The sequence below is a fragment of the Lycium barbarum genome, chromosome 2 (assembly GCF_019175385.1).
Source record: "Lycium barbarum isolate Lr01 chromosome 2, ASM1917538v2, whole genome shotgun sequence".
NCBI lineage: Eukaryota > Viridiplantae > Streptophyta > Magnoliopsida > Solanales > Solanaceae > Lycium > Lycium barbarum.
In genome coordinates, this window is record NC_083338.1 from 3,884,217 (window position 1) to 3,900,875 (window position 16,659).

The following is a 16,659-nucleotide window of genomic DNA, read 5'->3' on the forward strand; positions in this document are numbered from 1 at the left end:
TGTAATTCTAGAGAAACGTGAAGTCGCGGTATCTCTATCCAAAACTGGATTTTTAAACTTCGCTGCCACTGTTTTATCCACGTGAATTCTATCTTCCCACCGAAAGTATTTGCAACCGCACATATCCTATAAACATTACAAGAAAATCAGTTTTTTAAAGTAAAATATATGGATAACGTGAAAAAAAAAAACACTAAAAAATGTAAAAACACTTACTTCAGGCACTTTACAACGCCAAAAAGGGCGACCCGAATTATCTTGGGTCTTTGATATTTTTAGTTTACAGTTATAACTGCATTCGCAAATATCGGGTTGTATAGCAAACATTGAAGTTTCAAAACTTTGAGATCTGTGTGTGAAAGGGCCAAAATATAAATGTACACTTTGGCCCTTTCATGCACAGAATCTGTGCGTGAAGTCTAGTTTGGTTCTTTTTTTTTTTTAATGGGTTAGTTTGGTTCCAAAAAAAAAATTGGGTTACAAAAGTGCCGGGCTCAGAAAAGAATACTACTCATAAAATATGCCATCGTATGTTGAGAGGACGTCGGTTACCGAAGGAAAAAAATTAGGTTTAGGTTTCAATAATTAATAAGCACTGACTATTTTAGGTTTAGAATTCTTTTACCAATAAGTTTTAGATTTTTAGTAGATTTCGAATTACTAAATATAAGGAAATAATTTAATAAATAAACTGTAGATATTAAAGTTATATATATTGTAGAAATATAGTAATGACAATTTTATTTATTGTAAAATCTTTTAATAAAGGGTAAAAAGTTTAATCAACATTTCTAAGGTCGTTCACACTTTTAATATAGTATAGATTAAAAACAAGAGTAGTAATAATTTATTCACCTGACTTTCTCTTCAGGAGTAGATATAGATGCTGAGGAAGCTCTTAATTTTCTTGAATGAAAAAGTGACGCCAAAGGAATACCAATCCTTCGACCCACCGCATAAAAGTAGAAATTTTCACAATTCAAAAGTAACTACTTACCTTGGAAAAAGGTAAGTTCGTGCATGGAATGTGATACTTGAAGCTACCTTGGAAAAAGGTAAGTTCGTGCATGGAATGTGATACTTGAAGCTACAGCTTTGCCATTAAGCAACCAATAAGAGAGGGAAAATGATACATGCTAAGCCACTGATTTTTAGTAGTGATCAAACATATATTACAAATAGAGGTGCACATGGACCGGGTTGGTTTGTAAAATTCAAATTACAAATAGGGGTGTACATGGACCTGGTCGGTTTTAGTAGTGCTAAACCACTGATTTTACCAAATTTGAGGTTTACTTTTCCCTTGAAGGAAAGTCAAAGTATTACCATAATTGCTTTTACTTTTTCTGAAAGGAAAATATAATTCACTTTCATATTTGGCTAATCCTTGTCTTGGAGGAAAACGTTTGGACCTCTATAAATTGAAGAATCACTCTCATATAACAGAACATAATAGCATCTACAATGTAGTCGTTTAGAGAGTCTTGTTTATGGGGAGATTATTCTCTCCACAGTTTTAATGCTTTATTTTAAATTAGGTTTTTTAATATGTAGGTCACTTGACCAAACCATATTATAATATTATGTTTTTTCGTATATTTTCTTTGTTGTCCGATTTATCGTCATTCAAGGTTTGCAAATTATTAGGTTCTGCATGACACCCTGATTATTTCGATCCCAACCAATACACCAAAGACAAGTGTATAGAAAAAAACTGATATATTATTCAACTTTGAACTTAGGAGAAATTTCATTGCATATATAATTTTCTACAAATAAACTCCAACTTATAGGAGGGAATTACTTGATTCCTAAGCAATTAACTTGGTGGCCAAGTAATCTTGGTGACCAAGTTAATTAACTTGCTCTCCAAATTAATTAATGGACAAACATATTATAATTAATATTTACAACACTTACTAATTTTTATTTTTTTAAAATTTAGAATAGAGCGTAAAAGTGAACATTGAACACTACTTCTACTATCTTTTAGGAAAGTCGACCTTTTAGTGCACATGCTTCGACTGAGCTGGCTGTCGGTCTAGCCGATACTCGTCAACTTTTAGTGCAAACAATTAAACAAATTGAACATTAAAATAACCTCGAGCATCCTTTTATATTAACTAATTTATTAATAATAGAAGGACTATTTAAATTCATAATCATCCTTTTTAATCATGCACTACTCTTTTGCAATATTTCATGAATTTTATTTTGACAAGAGATTTGGATAACTCAGGCTACTCAGCAAACAAATTGATGGTATCAATTTTATCTTTATTCTTTTCATTACATGACTAAGCAGACAGCTTAATGTCATGGACAGTCATTTAATTTTCATCTCGTTGAATTAAAATTTTAAAAATAGTCTGACTTAAGTATTATGAAAGTAATTAATTCATTTTCGTAATCAAAAGTCACTCAACTTTGTCTAAATATGATCATTAGAAGCCACTAAGAGAACGCAAATGAGATACTATCTTTTATGATGCTTAGATGAAATTGAGTGACTTTTTAGTTACAAGAAATGATTTAATAATCTTCTATGATACGTACGCAAAGATGAGTGAACTTTCTACATGAGAATCTTCGTCATATCAATCAAGATGAGATCGATTGGCCTATCATAGAGCACTAGCTAAGTGCTGACATTAGAAGACTGACACGAACAATCATGTGCCTCAGGATGATCTCATTTCTAGGAATCTGTAAATCGGAGAGACGGAGACCAAAGGGCACCTTTGACATCCAATGTCACCCATCGACTGTAAAATCCTATTTAATAAGTGAAACGCATTAGTTGTTGCACTTAAGAATTGGGCAATCACGGTTCGAGCAGGCCAATAACTTTTACGTTACAAATATAATTTAATGACTTTAATTTTGACTAAAAAAAATTTAAATGATTTATTTGTAAAATTATCCCCTAAGGAAACGTACAACACGAGAACCAAATTGAGCCAGCATAGAAAAAACGATTAGGTCATCCAGAACATTTTTAATTTCGATAACATGGACGATCCTAATATCTTCTTCTTACACGTAAAAACAGATTTCTATTTTGTCTTTCTGCATCCACTCTCTTATGCACCGACGAACATTTTTATTTATTTGTTTATTTAATATAATTAATTAAAAAATTATATCTCTAGCAAATCAAATATCTCATAATCAAAGTTAATTATTCCACTAAACAATTTAGATTTTACAAATTGCGAATGAAAAAAAAAATTAAAGACAAAGTTAAGTATTCCATTCTTTTATTAGAGAGTGTTGTCTTTATGAGCTGTTAGCCATTTTGTATGATTCACTTATACATGTTTAATTAATTTCTTCCCAATTTATTCTCTCTACTCTTAGTTTTGTTTTTCTCTCTTTTCTTTTCTTTGTTTAATACGTCGCAATTATACAACAAAATTTGATCCCTGCAGTTCGGTACAATTGTTAAAACACATGGTACGACACACATATATAATTACAAAAAGATTGTGAAAAGCCTTGTGTTGTCTACAATAAACGTCGAGCAAAGTTTTTGGTTTTCATTTTTTTCGATTAATATAAATTTGCATTGTGTAAGACTCAATAAAATGAAAAAGCTCTCCCCACAAATGTTAATTTTTAAATTTTCAGGACTCGTATCTGAGATATCGGGTTAAAGGGTAGAGGATCCAAACTATCAAAAAAATTGTGAAAAGTCTAGTGTTATCTATAAGAGCGTTGAGTAAAGATTTGTTTTGGTTACTTGGTGTCTGATATCCATCAACTTTATGGCTTCGACGACTAATTTGATTGGCATAAGATCCATTAAAGAGGGAAACGTTTTTTATATAAAAAAATATTATTCTCCAGACTCGGATCCAGACCTCTTATTAAAAGATATAGGGATCTATCCATCCTATTACAATGGTCGATGTTTTTCATGAACAAAGTTGTTATCTAAACGATTCCTATTCAAAAGGATTCGACATAATTAATTCGAAAGCATATTGTTTACAATTGAGCATCATCAACTTTTCATTTTTTCAGAAAGACAAACTTTTCATTATCTTATATATGTAGAAATGAAAAAGTGTGACGAATGTAGAGTACTATCTCTTATAAAAACACCACAAAAGACTTGTTTTTGTCGTACTAATCATAGGAATAAATACTATTCTACCTCATCAACATTTTTATCAAAGTGAAAAAGGTATTTTCCTAAAACTTCTTGTAGAAGAAACAAGCTTTATCATTTCAGAAGGAAAAAAAAACTAGAAACCCTCTAATTTTAGAAATGTTTTGAAAGTATATCCGTTTACAAACCTTATCTCTTTGTCAATTTAAAAATTTGTCCATTCTCTTTTATTTCAGCCCTATATGTTTCATAGTTCCCCACTAGAACGCTCAACCTAACAAACACTTGCATAATTACTAATCCTGGCAGCTACTAAAAGTGCCTTACATTATTATGCCCTTTCGCAACAACAAAAAAAGCACAAAAAACATGAGGTTGGTTACTTTTTAATTAAAGTAACTTCCAATCCTTGAGGTGATATTTCTATTTTGAAATTTGAATATTAAAAAAAAAGAGTTATTAAGACTATAATGTAACAAACATATAACTTAAATCCGGTAAAAACTTATCTAAACCAGGTGCTTACGCTAACTCAATGGATGCATATCATGTGTTATATATACATAACTATCACTTAACCATGATTAATTAAAATATATTTTTACTGCATTATTTCGCACTATTATAACTTGAATTGATTGGTGTAAACACCTAGTACGACTAAATATTTACCCTTAAATCCCACTAGATCCCTTTTGGGGTCTCAAAATTTCTGACAAACAACCATATAAGCTTTAACTAAAGAAGGAAGAGTAAAAATTTAGAGATATTTGAACTAATTAAGAAATCACCAAGTACATGCAATAAATGTGATTTAAATTTCAATAAAAATGTACAAGTCTGATAAAATAGTCTGATAAAATAGTAGTGATAATTGTAGTGATTCAATCACTTTTAACTAGAGATCTTATGTTCGATCTATGAATATGAACAAATCCTCAATTATAAGGATAATGCTTTTCTTTTAATGAGCCTTACATAATGCGAATTCAAAATAATCAAGACCCAATCCGGATAGCAAGCACCTTGGTCAATATTGTTTACTACACTATCTTAATTCTTACCTTCATTGAACTTTTGGAGAAAACAAAAGAGATGAAGGAGGAAAATAACAAGTCAATATTGTTTGGCATGCACAGACTAACTTAATTTCAGCCAATACAACTTGTAATCACATGGGGTTCTCTATTCCTATAGACTTAACGAATATATACAGCTCATATGTTCCCATGGACCAAACCCTCAATCTTTGCCTATTTTAAAGCCATTTCTTATGCTCGAATATATACAGCTCATGTGTTCTCAACTTCTCATAGTGCTATTCAACACTAAATTAAATAGAGAAGAGTAAACATCAAGTAAGCGCTAGCAATTTAAATAACATTTAATGCTAGAATCAAAGACACTGACAACTTGTATATCATCACTACAACAGCATTATCTTTTTCCATGCCATACGTACGACAAAGATCAAAATCAAAAGGATCGAACTACCTACTCATTATTCGGAGGTTTGACTTTTCTCTAGTGAGAAAATTACACATACAAAATTTTGTAACAATAATGATTGCAATGAATACAACTTCTTACAATATTATGAATTCAGCTATTTCTCTTCCCATTTTTTATTTTTAGCAAAATGTACAATCCATCAACTATGCAGGAAAAAAGACATTAATTAAGAAAAAAGTAAAAACACAAGCTTAACGAAGAAAGAGTAAATTAAATTGAAAACAAAGTTGATGGATGGATCATCGCCAAATGAATATCCTTAGCAGCTAATACCACTACAACAATAATTGTTTCACTTTTTTCTGATGAGAAGAAACAATACTATGATATAATTTTGTAAATTACACAAATAAAAGTGTGTACCAATAATAATCCAAACGAAATACAACTTGTTACAAGATTGTGAACTCCCTTGTATATCCGTCTTATCGTCAATTTTGCCTTCCCAATGTTTATTTTTAGCAAAATGTACAATTTTAAAAAAAAGTAAAAATAAGCTTAAAGAAGAAAAGAGAACTAAAAACAAACTTGATGGCTGGTATACTTCAAACACTGACATCACAGCTCCGTGATAACTGATACTTAACGGCGTTATTCCCAACCATAATCCCTCCGTTACCGGGATGGTCACCTAACGGGACATATGCAGAGCACGTGACATGTAAATGGTAATGCCCCGTTGTAACGGAGCCCACTTTCCACTTTACACGCCCATCAATCTTAAAATCCAACCAAACTCCCCCATTTGCCTGATCTTCCGTTAGGCCCGGCCCGTTATATGGAGCGATAGGGACGTTATTACCGTAAACAAACGGTGACCATATGTTAACGTCCTTATGGCCTTGATACACCGGGGGTATTTGCGTGTAATATGTAATTTGTTGACTATGGTATGTTGCATATATGTCCATTTTATCGTAATAAATACCGATATTCTTGTTAGGGTTACGGGCGTATATTGTGGCTTGGATGGAGGTAGAGAAGATGTTTGGGGCGGATACGTTGAAGGTGAAGATGGTTGTGTCTTGGAGAATAAAACGGGGTTTTTTGGGCTGAAGAATGGCCCATACTATGAGGATAGCTAGTAGAGCTAAGAAGAGGAAGATCATTAGTCCGGCGCAACAGCGCCGGATGATCTTCTTCTTCTTGCTCTTGTGGTGGCTACACTTTTTTTCCGTCATGTCGGTGGTGGTTGTAGTGGTGGGGGGAGGAGGAGGAGAGGTTGTTTGGAGTGAAGTTTTTTTTAGTGTTGTGAAGGAGAAATGGAAAGGGAGTGGAGATGAGGATTGATTATTTTTATAGAGAGAGTGGGAAAGCGTCGTTTTCCTTTTGGTGCGTAAGAAAGAAAATGAAAGAAGAAAATATGTGTTTCTTTTAAGCCACTTGCTTCCTAGAAAGTCTGCTAGCATGGCAAAAGGCTAGTATATATGTCAAATTTCCCCACTTTCTTACCAAAGCATCGACCCCACACACAACACACACATACACACACAAACGTATTCTGTCGGTGTATAAGAATCAAATCGTATACAAGATCGGTCTGAGAGTTTAACTAATTAATATTATATACGATGGTATAAATAATTTTCTTCTGCTATTAAGTTACCCATGAAATATCTACAAGTAAATTTTCAGAAAATAAACTTGTAAATAAGTGAAGCTATTTGGTATAACAAAATATATATTGGCGACTTGATGATACTAATTTTTCTTTATACTTCCGTGTACATAAGATAAATTCTAGTCTCTAAGTATGTACCGTATGTAGTGAAATCAGAGGCGAATCCAAGATTTCAAGAGAATAGGTTCAGCATTACTTTTAAGATAATATTAATTTTATAGTAACATTAACTTGACAAGCAAAAGATAAGTAAATTGTTTTATAATCACAATGGCATCAAAGAGATGCATAATTAAAGGCTGCTTTAGAATTATTATTATTTTTAAATGCAAAAGTGGTGCAAGTAGTTAGTAGGTTTCAATCCTTCAACCTCGAGGATTTAGACTTGACACTTAACCAGTGCTCCATTCAATCTCAATTGATCATGGGTTTCTTCAACTAATATTAGATATCTTTTAAGAATTATACATATAATATATCGAGTTTAATCAGAGAATCATGTGTTCACGTGACCCATTTTTTCAATCTAAATTCGCCGCTGAGTGAAATGTCTTGCTTGTGTGTATTCTTTTTTGGGTTGAGTATGAATTTAGGTGCAAATGAAGCTGAAGCAATTTCGAGAACCAACAAAAGAAAAAGAAAAGGACTTGACAGATGTATTATCTTTCCATAGATTAATGAATATTTTTTTTATTACATGATGCCAATATTATGCTTTTTAGAGATGTTCTCTAATAATGTATCCACTCGGGAAGAACTATCACTGCTAGAGGTTTTCTCCGGAACTATCACTGCTAGAGGTTTTCTCCACCGACATTCAGTAGAAATTTTGTGCTATAAACATTATTTCTCACCTCATTTTTATCGAATCAATTCTCTGAAAAAACGCATGATGGAAACAAATTTTCATTGAAACGCTGAAAAGCTTTCTAATTTTTCTGTGTAAAAACACTACTATTTCGATTTTCCCACCAACATTCAGTAGAAACAGCCAGTGAACATGTTTAATGGGAAAATAGTAATGTTTTAGTAGTGTATCTTTGTTCAAAATGCATTAATTAATAATTACACTGTATAAATAAGTTAAGAAATATCTTTATTGGTAGGTAAAACAAATCATGCCGCTTATGATTGTACCATAACATGCATTTCGAGAGAGCTTCTTACATTTGGTATCTAAAATGCTATTTTAGAGTAATATCACGTTTACTTGTCCATTATTTTAAAAATAATTTTTCATTTTTATTTATTCATTTTTACATATTAAGAGAAAAATAATTTATTTTTCCTGTGTTTACCCTTAGCATTATTTACTTATTCCAAATCATTTACCAAATTCACTAAAAAATCATACACCAATTAATATGGCTACTATGATAAAATTATATGCACTTCATTTATTGTTTCTTAAGGGGTGTGTAAAGTCCATAGTGGACAAGCAAAAGTGAACGGAGGGAATATTATCTTGTTTCTATTATTTCTCATCATCATCAACCACAAAAACAACAACATACCCAGTATAATCACACCAGGTGGGGAAGGGGGGATAGAATATACGCATACCTTACTTCTTGTTTCTATTATTTCTCATATTTGCCAAAAATAGTTATTCCAGAATATTTATTATTTTAAGAAAATCAAGAAAAAACTAATGATTTTATTCAATTATACCTTTAAGATTAATAGAATGATCATTTATTAGTGAAAAATCAATTTGACGAAAGGCCAAAGGATGAATAATAGTGAATTAGTCGTTTGACTCTTATTATTAATATTTTCTTACGAAAAAGGTATAAAGATTAAAGACTAAAACTTAAAAATATAACTTAAATTTGATTTTGTTTATTTCATTTATGTTCTTAACGCGATTTATTCATGCCAAATTTGAAAAAAGTTACGATCTTAAATTATATGAAAATTGTTTAGATCAAACAAATATTATTTTCTCTCAGGGTAGAAGCAAGAGAATTTAAGCAAAATAATTTGTTTCAAATTTTGAACCTTGATCTAAACAATATAAGGAAAATTTGGTTCGAGAAGCGAAGCTCAAGCGTTTTGGGATCCAAGACGCATTGTTATATAATTGATCGGTCAATTGGTTTAATTTGGTCAATGCTTGTTAATTAAAAACAAATTAATCTTGGGTTTGTACAGCATGAATTCAAACTTTGCACTAACTATGATGCACCATCATAGGAGATGTGATCAGAGGTTATGTACTTTCACATGTATATAAAGCGGTAAAAAGAACCTTCTAATTTAAGGTTTGGTTGAAATTTAAGAATTGTTTTTGGTTCCCATTCGATTGTTCAAGTTATACGAAATTTTCATTCTAATCCCCAAGAAATAATTTGCTACTTTTTATGTCATTTTGCTTAGAAAGCAGGGAAAAGATTTACTCTAATGATTTTATGATTTGACTAATAAATCCTTATTTAAACTACTACAAAGCAACAGATCAAGAAAATATTGTGATCACTACATCTTACCAAAAGAAAAAGAAATTTTCTTACATGCATCACGATTCATGGGTGCTTCATTTTCATTTGATTTTGACATATTTGAAAAAAGAAAGAGGGTTAAGTTATACGTACTAATACTGTAAATATTTTCTTACGTCACCAATGTATTTTGACTATTATAGAAAATTATTTTACTTTTTTGGGAGTATCGATTAATATTTATATACAGAATTGAGCACCTCTTTCAACAGAAAAGAACTTAGACCAGACATGTGTAGTGATTCTTTTCGCCTTTTCTTTTCATTTTTTTCTTCTTCTTGAGAAAAATGATTAGTAACAAATGTTTAAATTAATTAAGCTCACCCCCGACGACTGTTGTTTTCAATATTCTGAAATTTGATTAATTTCAATTTATGCCACATTAGATTCATTAAAAGAGGAAATGCGTCTTATTAGGATTTTTTCACTTTGTTGATGTGGAATCATCAAATAAAAATTATATTATCTTAAAATCCATTCATAAAAAAAATACACTGGAAGCCGTTGCAATAGTACCGTTCTCCCTATTTCCCAAGTCTTTTTCAGAACAATATTTTCTATCTTTTTTTTTTGTTGTTGTTGTTGCATGAAGGAAAAGTCCAATATGTCAGTATAAGTGGAGATGTTAACATCCTAACTATGATGGCACTGAAATTTGTGAAGGAGCGGGGTAGTGTCAATTATAGGAAAGAATCATAAATAGTCTCTTTTCAATTTCTATGATTGAAAATAAGTTGGTGGTGTTGAAGTTTCAAAGTTCACAAGGAAAACTTTAGGATAACGTCATCTTTTTATATTAAAAATAATATAATTAAAATTTTCATTTTTTGTTAATAAAATTACTTATAATAACATAACTATTTATAATTATTTTAGTTGTTTGTTAAAAAAATTATGTCCAGTCAAATATATTTTTAACTATATAGAAGCAAACCCATGCTTCGTCGTCAATCTCTATTAAAAAAAAAAAGGGTGGGCCCCAATCTTCTTTAATGGTAGAAAAATTGTAAAAAAAAAAATAATAAGATGGGGTCCACTGTTCCATAATAGTAGAGATTAAAAAAATTAAGGTGGATCCGCGTGGAGAATTAGGAGACAATTGGAAAAGAAATAATAAGATGGGATCCACGTGAAAAAGTAGAAGACAATTGCTAGGAAAAAAATATTTAAGGTGGGGCCCACTCTTTCATAATAGTAGAGATTAAAAAAATCAAGGTGGGGTTCGCATGGAGAAGTAGAAGACAATTGCAACAGAAAAAAATAGGATATTTAAATAATGATAATAAGTTCAAAAAATGGTAAAGGTACGCTTAGAGAAAATGTAAAGAAGAGAAGTTCGGGAAAAATAAATAACGATTTAAATTGAACACAAAATCTGCTAAAGAAGTCATAAAACCAAAAGATTTAAAACTTATACCATACATCTAACACCAATAATGAGGAATAACATCAAGAAGGCGAAATATAAACGGTCTTCTATAATAGCAATAAATATATTAGAAGCATGAGTTGGGGTGGTTTTGTAACACCTCGTAGCTTCGGGCGAAGTTTTGACTCATAAGATGATAATATAATGGAACCAATATGAGGGTTATAGGAAGTGTTTTGAAAACTAATCAAGTCATAAGAAATGTCTTTAGGCAAAGCAAAGTTAGAAGCCACTCTACGGGGCATGTTTGCAAGTGAGTTTGTAGAAGGTCTTACTTCCAACGACCATAACCCCTTTATTAATTAGGAATTTGGGAAAACTTCCTAAATGAAAGTTGTAGCCCTTTGAAATAACTTTCCAACGGTATATTATGGGGGTAAAGGAGATATCTGTACAAAGAGTTATGGCCATTTTACTGAAGGATTACAGTGCAGTCCATTCACTGATCATGTTATACGAACTTGTTATACGACCCATATAATTTTATACGGACCGTATAACTCGTCCGTACTTCATGAAGCTTCAAATCGACGTTCTGTTTTCAGCCATGATAAAATATGGTCATATTATACGGACCGTATAACTTTATACGGACCGTATAATATGTCCATATGACTTTCGCCTCACTTTTGCATAAATTCAAGCCTTGAGTTCTTTTATTTCATTATTCAAAATTCCAAGCCCTAGCAACAATCCAAAACATCAAGGTAAGTCAATCCAAACCCTTCCAACTCAATTCTAACATATACTCTAATAATCTAAGCAAGAAATCATTGTTCATAAACTATTACCAGGTATGTAGAGTTACTATCTACGTGTGGGAACATCATTGTTCTTCCCCACGCCTCAAAATCCATAAATTATGATTCTCTACTAAAATTAGGGTTTCTATACCATGCGCATGATAACCCTAGGCCCATGTCCATGATTATATTATGTATAAATTGTTATTATTCTATCATTGTGTTCTTAATAACTCCATATGATTATTGAGAATCAGTCTGTAATCCATGAAAACCCATATCTTGTATTTCATGGGTTCTTGCATGCATGTTTTAGCTAAAATGATTATTTCATGAATATCCTACATGTCTACAAGTTTTCATGCAACTATATTATATAATTACTTTCATGCTATGATACAAGATACATAAATGCTAAATACAAGTTATTTCATAAAACCACGTTTACAAGTTATTTCATGATATCTATGTACAAGCAAGTTATATTCATAAAAACCATGGGCAGCAAGTGCCACTTATTTTACATGTTCATGTGTTTGGGAGTTGCATTAATTACCGAGAAGGCTTCAAACAGCCTGAAACTACTTAGCCACTGTAGGATGAGGATTGCTCCACCTATGCTTAAGATGATCTCTCATAATGACCGGATCCTTTCATAATATTATTAAATCTCATGTCCCTGGTAAGGTATGAGTGTTCTGCTGGTAGGACGCAAGTACCATACCATTTGTCGGTTATATTTACTGCTCTCCCTACTCACGATACTTTACACATGTTATATATGTATATGTACTCATGTTCATGATCATGTTTCAGCTCAGTCTTTGTTATGTTATTTCCATGTCCCACATTAATTCTTTCAGTTGCTTTACATACCAGTACATTCAATGTGCTGACGTCCCCTTTTATTGCCCGGGGGCCTGCATTTCACGATGCAGGTACGGATTTACAGGACGACGCCTCTGCTCATTAGGATCTGCACGTACCAACTTATTGGTGAGCCCCATCTCATTCGGGGTTTAGGCATTGTCTTTCTTATTTAGTTTTGCATCTAAAAGTATGCTAGGGGCCTTATCCCAGCAAGTATGTTACGTGTTTCAGACTCATGTTAGAGGTTTCATAGACAAGACAAGTGTCATGTTAGACTTCCAGAGTTGGTTAGCCGGTTTGGCTCATTTATGATATTGTCGGCATTCATGACTTAATCAAGTACCTATGTTTAATATTATTACTTACTATGTTTTATAAAAGCTCATCATGCACTTCACGTTATATTTCCGCTCATGTATGCCTCATGATGATTCAGCAAGCCATGTGGTTCGCTCGGTCACATGCAGTCAGGCACCGAGTGTCGTGTTACGCCCAGGCCATGGTTCAGGGCGTGACAGGTTTCGTCGTCCACCTCCTACTCATGTTTAAAAAAAAAAAAAAAAAAGTGGACCCAATGTTAAAAAATCAAGCAATATCAAAAACAAAAAAAAGTGGACCCCGTATTAAAAAAACAAGCAATATCAAAAACAAAACAAAAAATGTGCACTCTATATTAAAAAATCAAACAATATTCATGTAATTCCCAAAGTATCCATTTCTTGTGACATCAATCGACTTCAACCTTTGTAAATGAGCCAACTCTTCTGGCAAATCTCCACGAAAAGTGTTGTTGTTGATGTTGAGGGAAACAAGAAATGAGAGGTTTCCAAGGTGTGGAGGAATGGTACCATGAAGTTGCATGCTAGAAATGTCTAAAGCAGTGACTCGATTGCGGCGAGAGTTGCAAGTGATTCCAATCCAGCTGCATTGGGCCGAAGAAGACCAATTTCTTGCTAAGATGTTGTTAGGATCAGAAGAAATGTGAGATTTCAGTACAAGAAGAACAGCTTCATCAGTGCTAATAGTGGGAACAGTAGCAAGTGAAGTATGGTGATGAAGCAACATGAGAATTGCAAGAGCAAAGAGAAAATCACAACTTCTGCCCATAACTATGACAGGCAGGTTTTTTTTTTCTTTTTTTCCTAGCACAAAGAATGGACAAAGCAAAGGAATGATCTTAGTTGGTCTAATTTATGATATCAGATTCAATAGTCTTGGAGTTTTATTTGGTTAAGGGTGTCAATTATGAGTACAACAAGTTGTATTGTGACCACATATTTTTCTGTATTTTTCTTCCGTGGGGCTTGGGGTGGAGAGTCAACTGAAATAGACACGTATGTCTCTGAAGGAGGCTAGGATTTCTTACTCCTAAGGAGGATAGGCCGATAGGATTTTCTTACTGCTAATGGAAATAAACACTAATGTGGTAAAAATATGCCATTAGTGATAAAATTTGGGGGTGTCATTCCGAATACGCCTGAAATTTGTAAAATGCAAGTGCTCATTGAGAAGAAGAAAAAGAATTTCTATTGATAAAATACCATTTATTCGTGATAACCCAGGACGAAATTCAGTGATAAAATTTGGGGGTGTCAAATGAGTGGATTAAGCTGAATTTCAGCGACTTAAAATGGAAAGAGTAATTACTTGTCGGGTCGTTAACCCGCTCTAGTGTTATTTGGCTGAGATGGATTAGATTAAGGTAGGACAAACAATAAGTCATTTCCCAATCCGCCAACTCTTATTATATTAAGTTTAATTTTATTTTCTAAAAATTATTAAATTATAATTTTCTATATTATGGCTATGTATAGCCTATTAAAATTTAAAAAATTAATATTTTGACAAGGCTTCTCATAGGTCAGTGTAGATTATGTATTTAGCCCAACTCAGCACAATTGTTGATGGGCTAAACTGGACGGACCAAAATATACCATGTGATGGAATTATATAAGTTGTAATTTCATAATGGAATCTTATTTGCCTGATTTTTTTAATTAGAACTCGTGTTTACCTCTCTACTGTAAAAGAACCAAATAGCAGAGGAGATCAATTATGGAGAACAAGAATCATAATATCTTGTATATATGATGTACTTGTGGAAAAGAAACTCTTTTATGTTTAAAGTTATAACTGATCATACTCTGATAGTTAGAAGAAAAAAATTGTACTATTAATGCGTATAAATTAAAGGAAAAATAACATTCTATGTCTATTTGGAGAAAAAATTTACCCGAAACGGCCCTTTTATACATTATTATACACTTTTATACAGGTTATGTATTGTCTACAGTAAGTGTATAATGTTGCATATCATGTGTATATATACTATTGAAAAAAAAATTGTCTATGCAAATGTAAATTAAAATATGGTTATTTTATGCTGAATTGTATATGATTGAAATTATCCCTAAATTAAATATTTATTAAATGAGAAACAAAACAAAAGAGAAGACCGAAGAGGAAGAATCAAAATTGGCATGTTCTTTAATTATGAATAAGAAGAATGATATCTTTTTCATGCAATCAACCACTCTAAAATGGTCAATTAAATAATAATATCATTTTCCTTGCCACGATATTCATTCACCTACCCTTTGCCTAATCTTTGATTTCCGCTAGTCTCTCTCTAACGTAAGCTATATATCTAATGCCTATTAAATAATCAAATACTAAAAGAACATAGATGAATTAACTTCGAAATCATTGCTAATCTATTGCTAAATAGTTCGTAACTCAGGGTTCTTTTATAGTCTGTAGTTACTCTGTGGTCAAATAGGATTAACGGCAATTTTTTGTTATTTTGTGACAAAAGTCATCGGTTGCTATTCCTTTTTGGGATCTTTAAACAACTAGCCGGGCGGATTCAATATTTATTTTTTCTAGCTAACATATATAGATTATATATTTGTTATACATAATTATACACATATCATATACATATTATACATATATTATATATTCATCGGCTTTTTTAGTTTAAGTTGTTGGATGACTATTGAGTTCATTCTTCTTTTATTTTTTGTAACGAAATGAATTTGTAACCCACATAAATGTTATTTTGTGGGTATCCTATGTTTGAGTTTTGCAATTAGCCGTCCCCAAAACAGTAGACCAAGACCACTCTAAGCAGTCAACAATTGTTTGCTTTGAAGTATTTGACTCTCACATGTGAATCAATTGAAGTGTTGTCGGTTTTACATATTGCATTTTCCTTTCAACTTCATTGTAGTAGACCATGTTGCAATATTCTGAAAATATATAAAGAATGAACAAAAAAAAAAGTGGATTTATTTCGGGAATTTTATGTTCCCAAAATGGAGATTATCAAAATAAATTCAATAGAATATGAATAGGCATCTATCAACATTCCAGTCTTTCTTCTCCTTTCGAAGTCTATTCAAAAGAGAATTCAGTACTTTGATGCTCTATCGAAATTTATCACTATTTCTTTTCTCTACTGATAAAGGTTTATCCCGAGTTACAAGATCAATCTTTTTTCTTTTTCTTCTTCTTCTTTTTTAAAAAAGAAAATCTTTTTCCTTTCGTTATGATAATGTAAAGCATGAGGTCAAAATCATATTGTTTCTAATGATGGGAAAAACTTCAATGTTATATATAAAATTCAGAAGATAAAGAGTGAAAATTGTGGATGTGGGAATTCCGATCCCGAAATGGAGATTATCATATAAATTCAATAGAATATATAGAGGCTTATTGGTATTCCGAACTTTCTTCCTCTTTCGAAGAGTATTCGAAAAAAAGTTCAATACTTCCTGATCGTGAATATCTGCAATGATTATTTGCTATTCAAAAATTCTTAATCATATGAGTGAGAAGATACCTGGTTGGACTGGTCTTCATTTTAA

At 31.9% G+C, this 16,659-nt stretch overlaps 1 protein-coding gene across 1 annotated transcript; it reads right to left on the reverse strand.

Moving 5' to 3' along the window:
* Nucleotides 1-5,934: 5,934 nt before the first annotated feature.
* On the reverse strand, nt 5,935-6,977 carry LOC132625907 (NDR1/HIN1-like protein 1). Its single transcript, XM_060340538.1, has one exon. The coding sequence runs from the start codon at nt 6,805-6,807 to the stop codon at nt 6,172-6,174; it is 636 nt and encodes a 211-aa protein (XP_060196521.1). The 5' UTR covers nt 6,808-6,977; the 3' UTR covers nt 5,935-6,171.
* Between the last annotated feature and the right edge of the window lie 9,682 nt (nt 6,978-16,659).

What these genes read in the sequence shown, in the direction of transcription:
- LOC132625907 (XM_060340538.1), bottom strand. Translation starts at nt 6,807, where the DNA reads ATGACGGAAAAAAAGTGTAGCCACCACAAGAGCAAGAAGAAGAAGATC.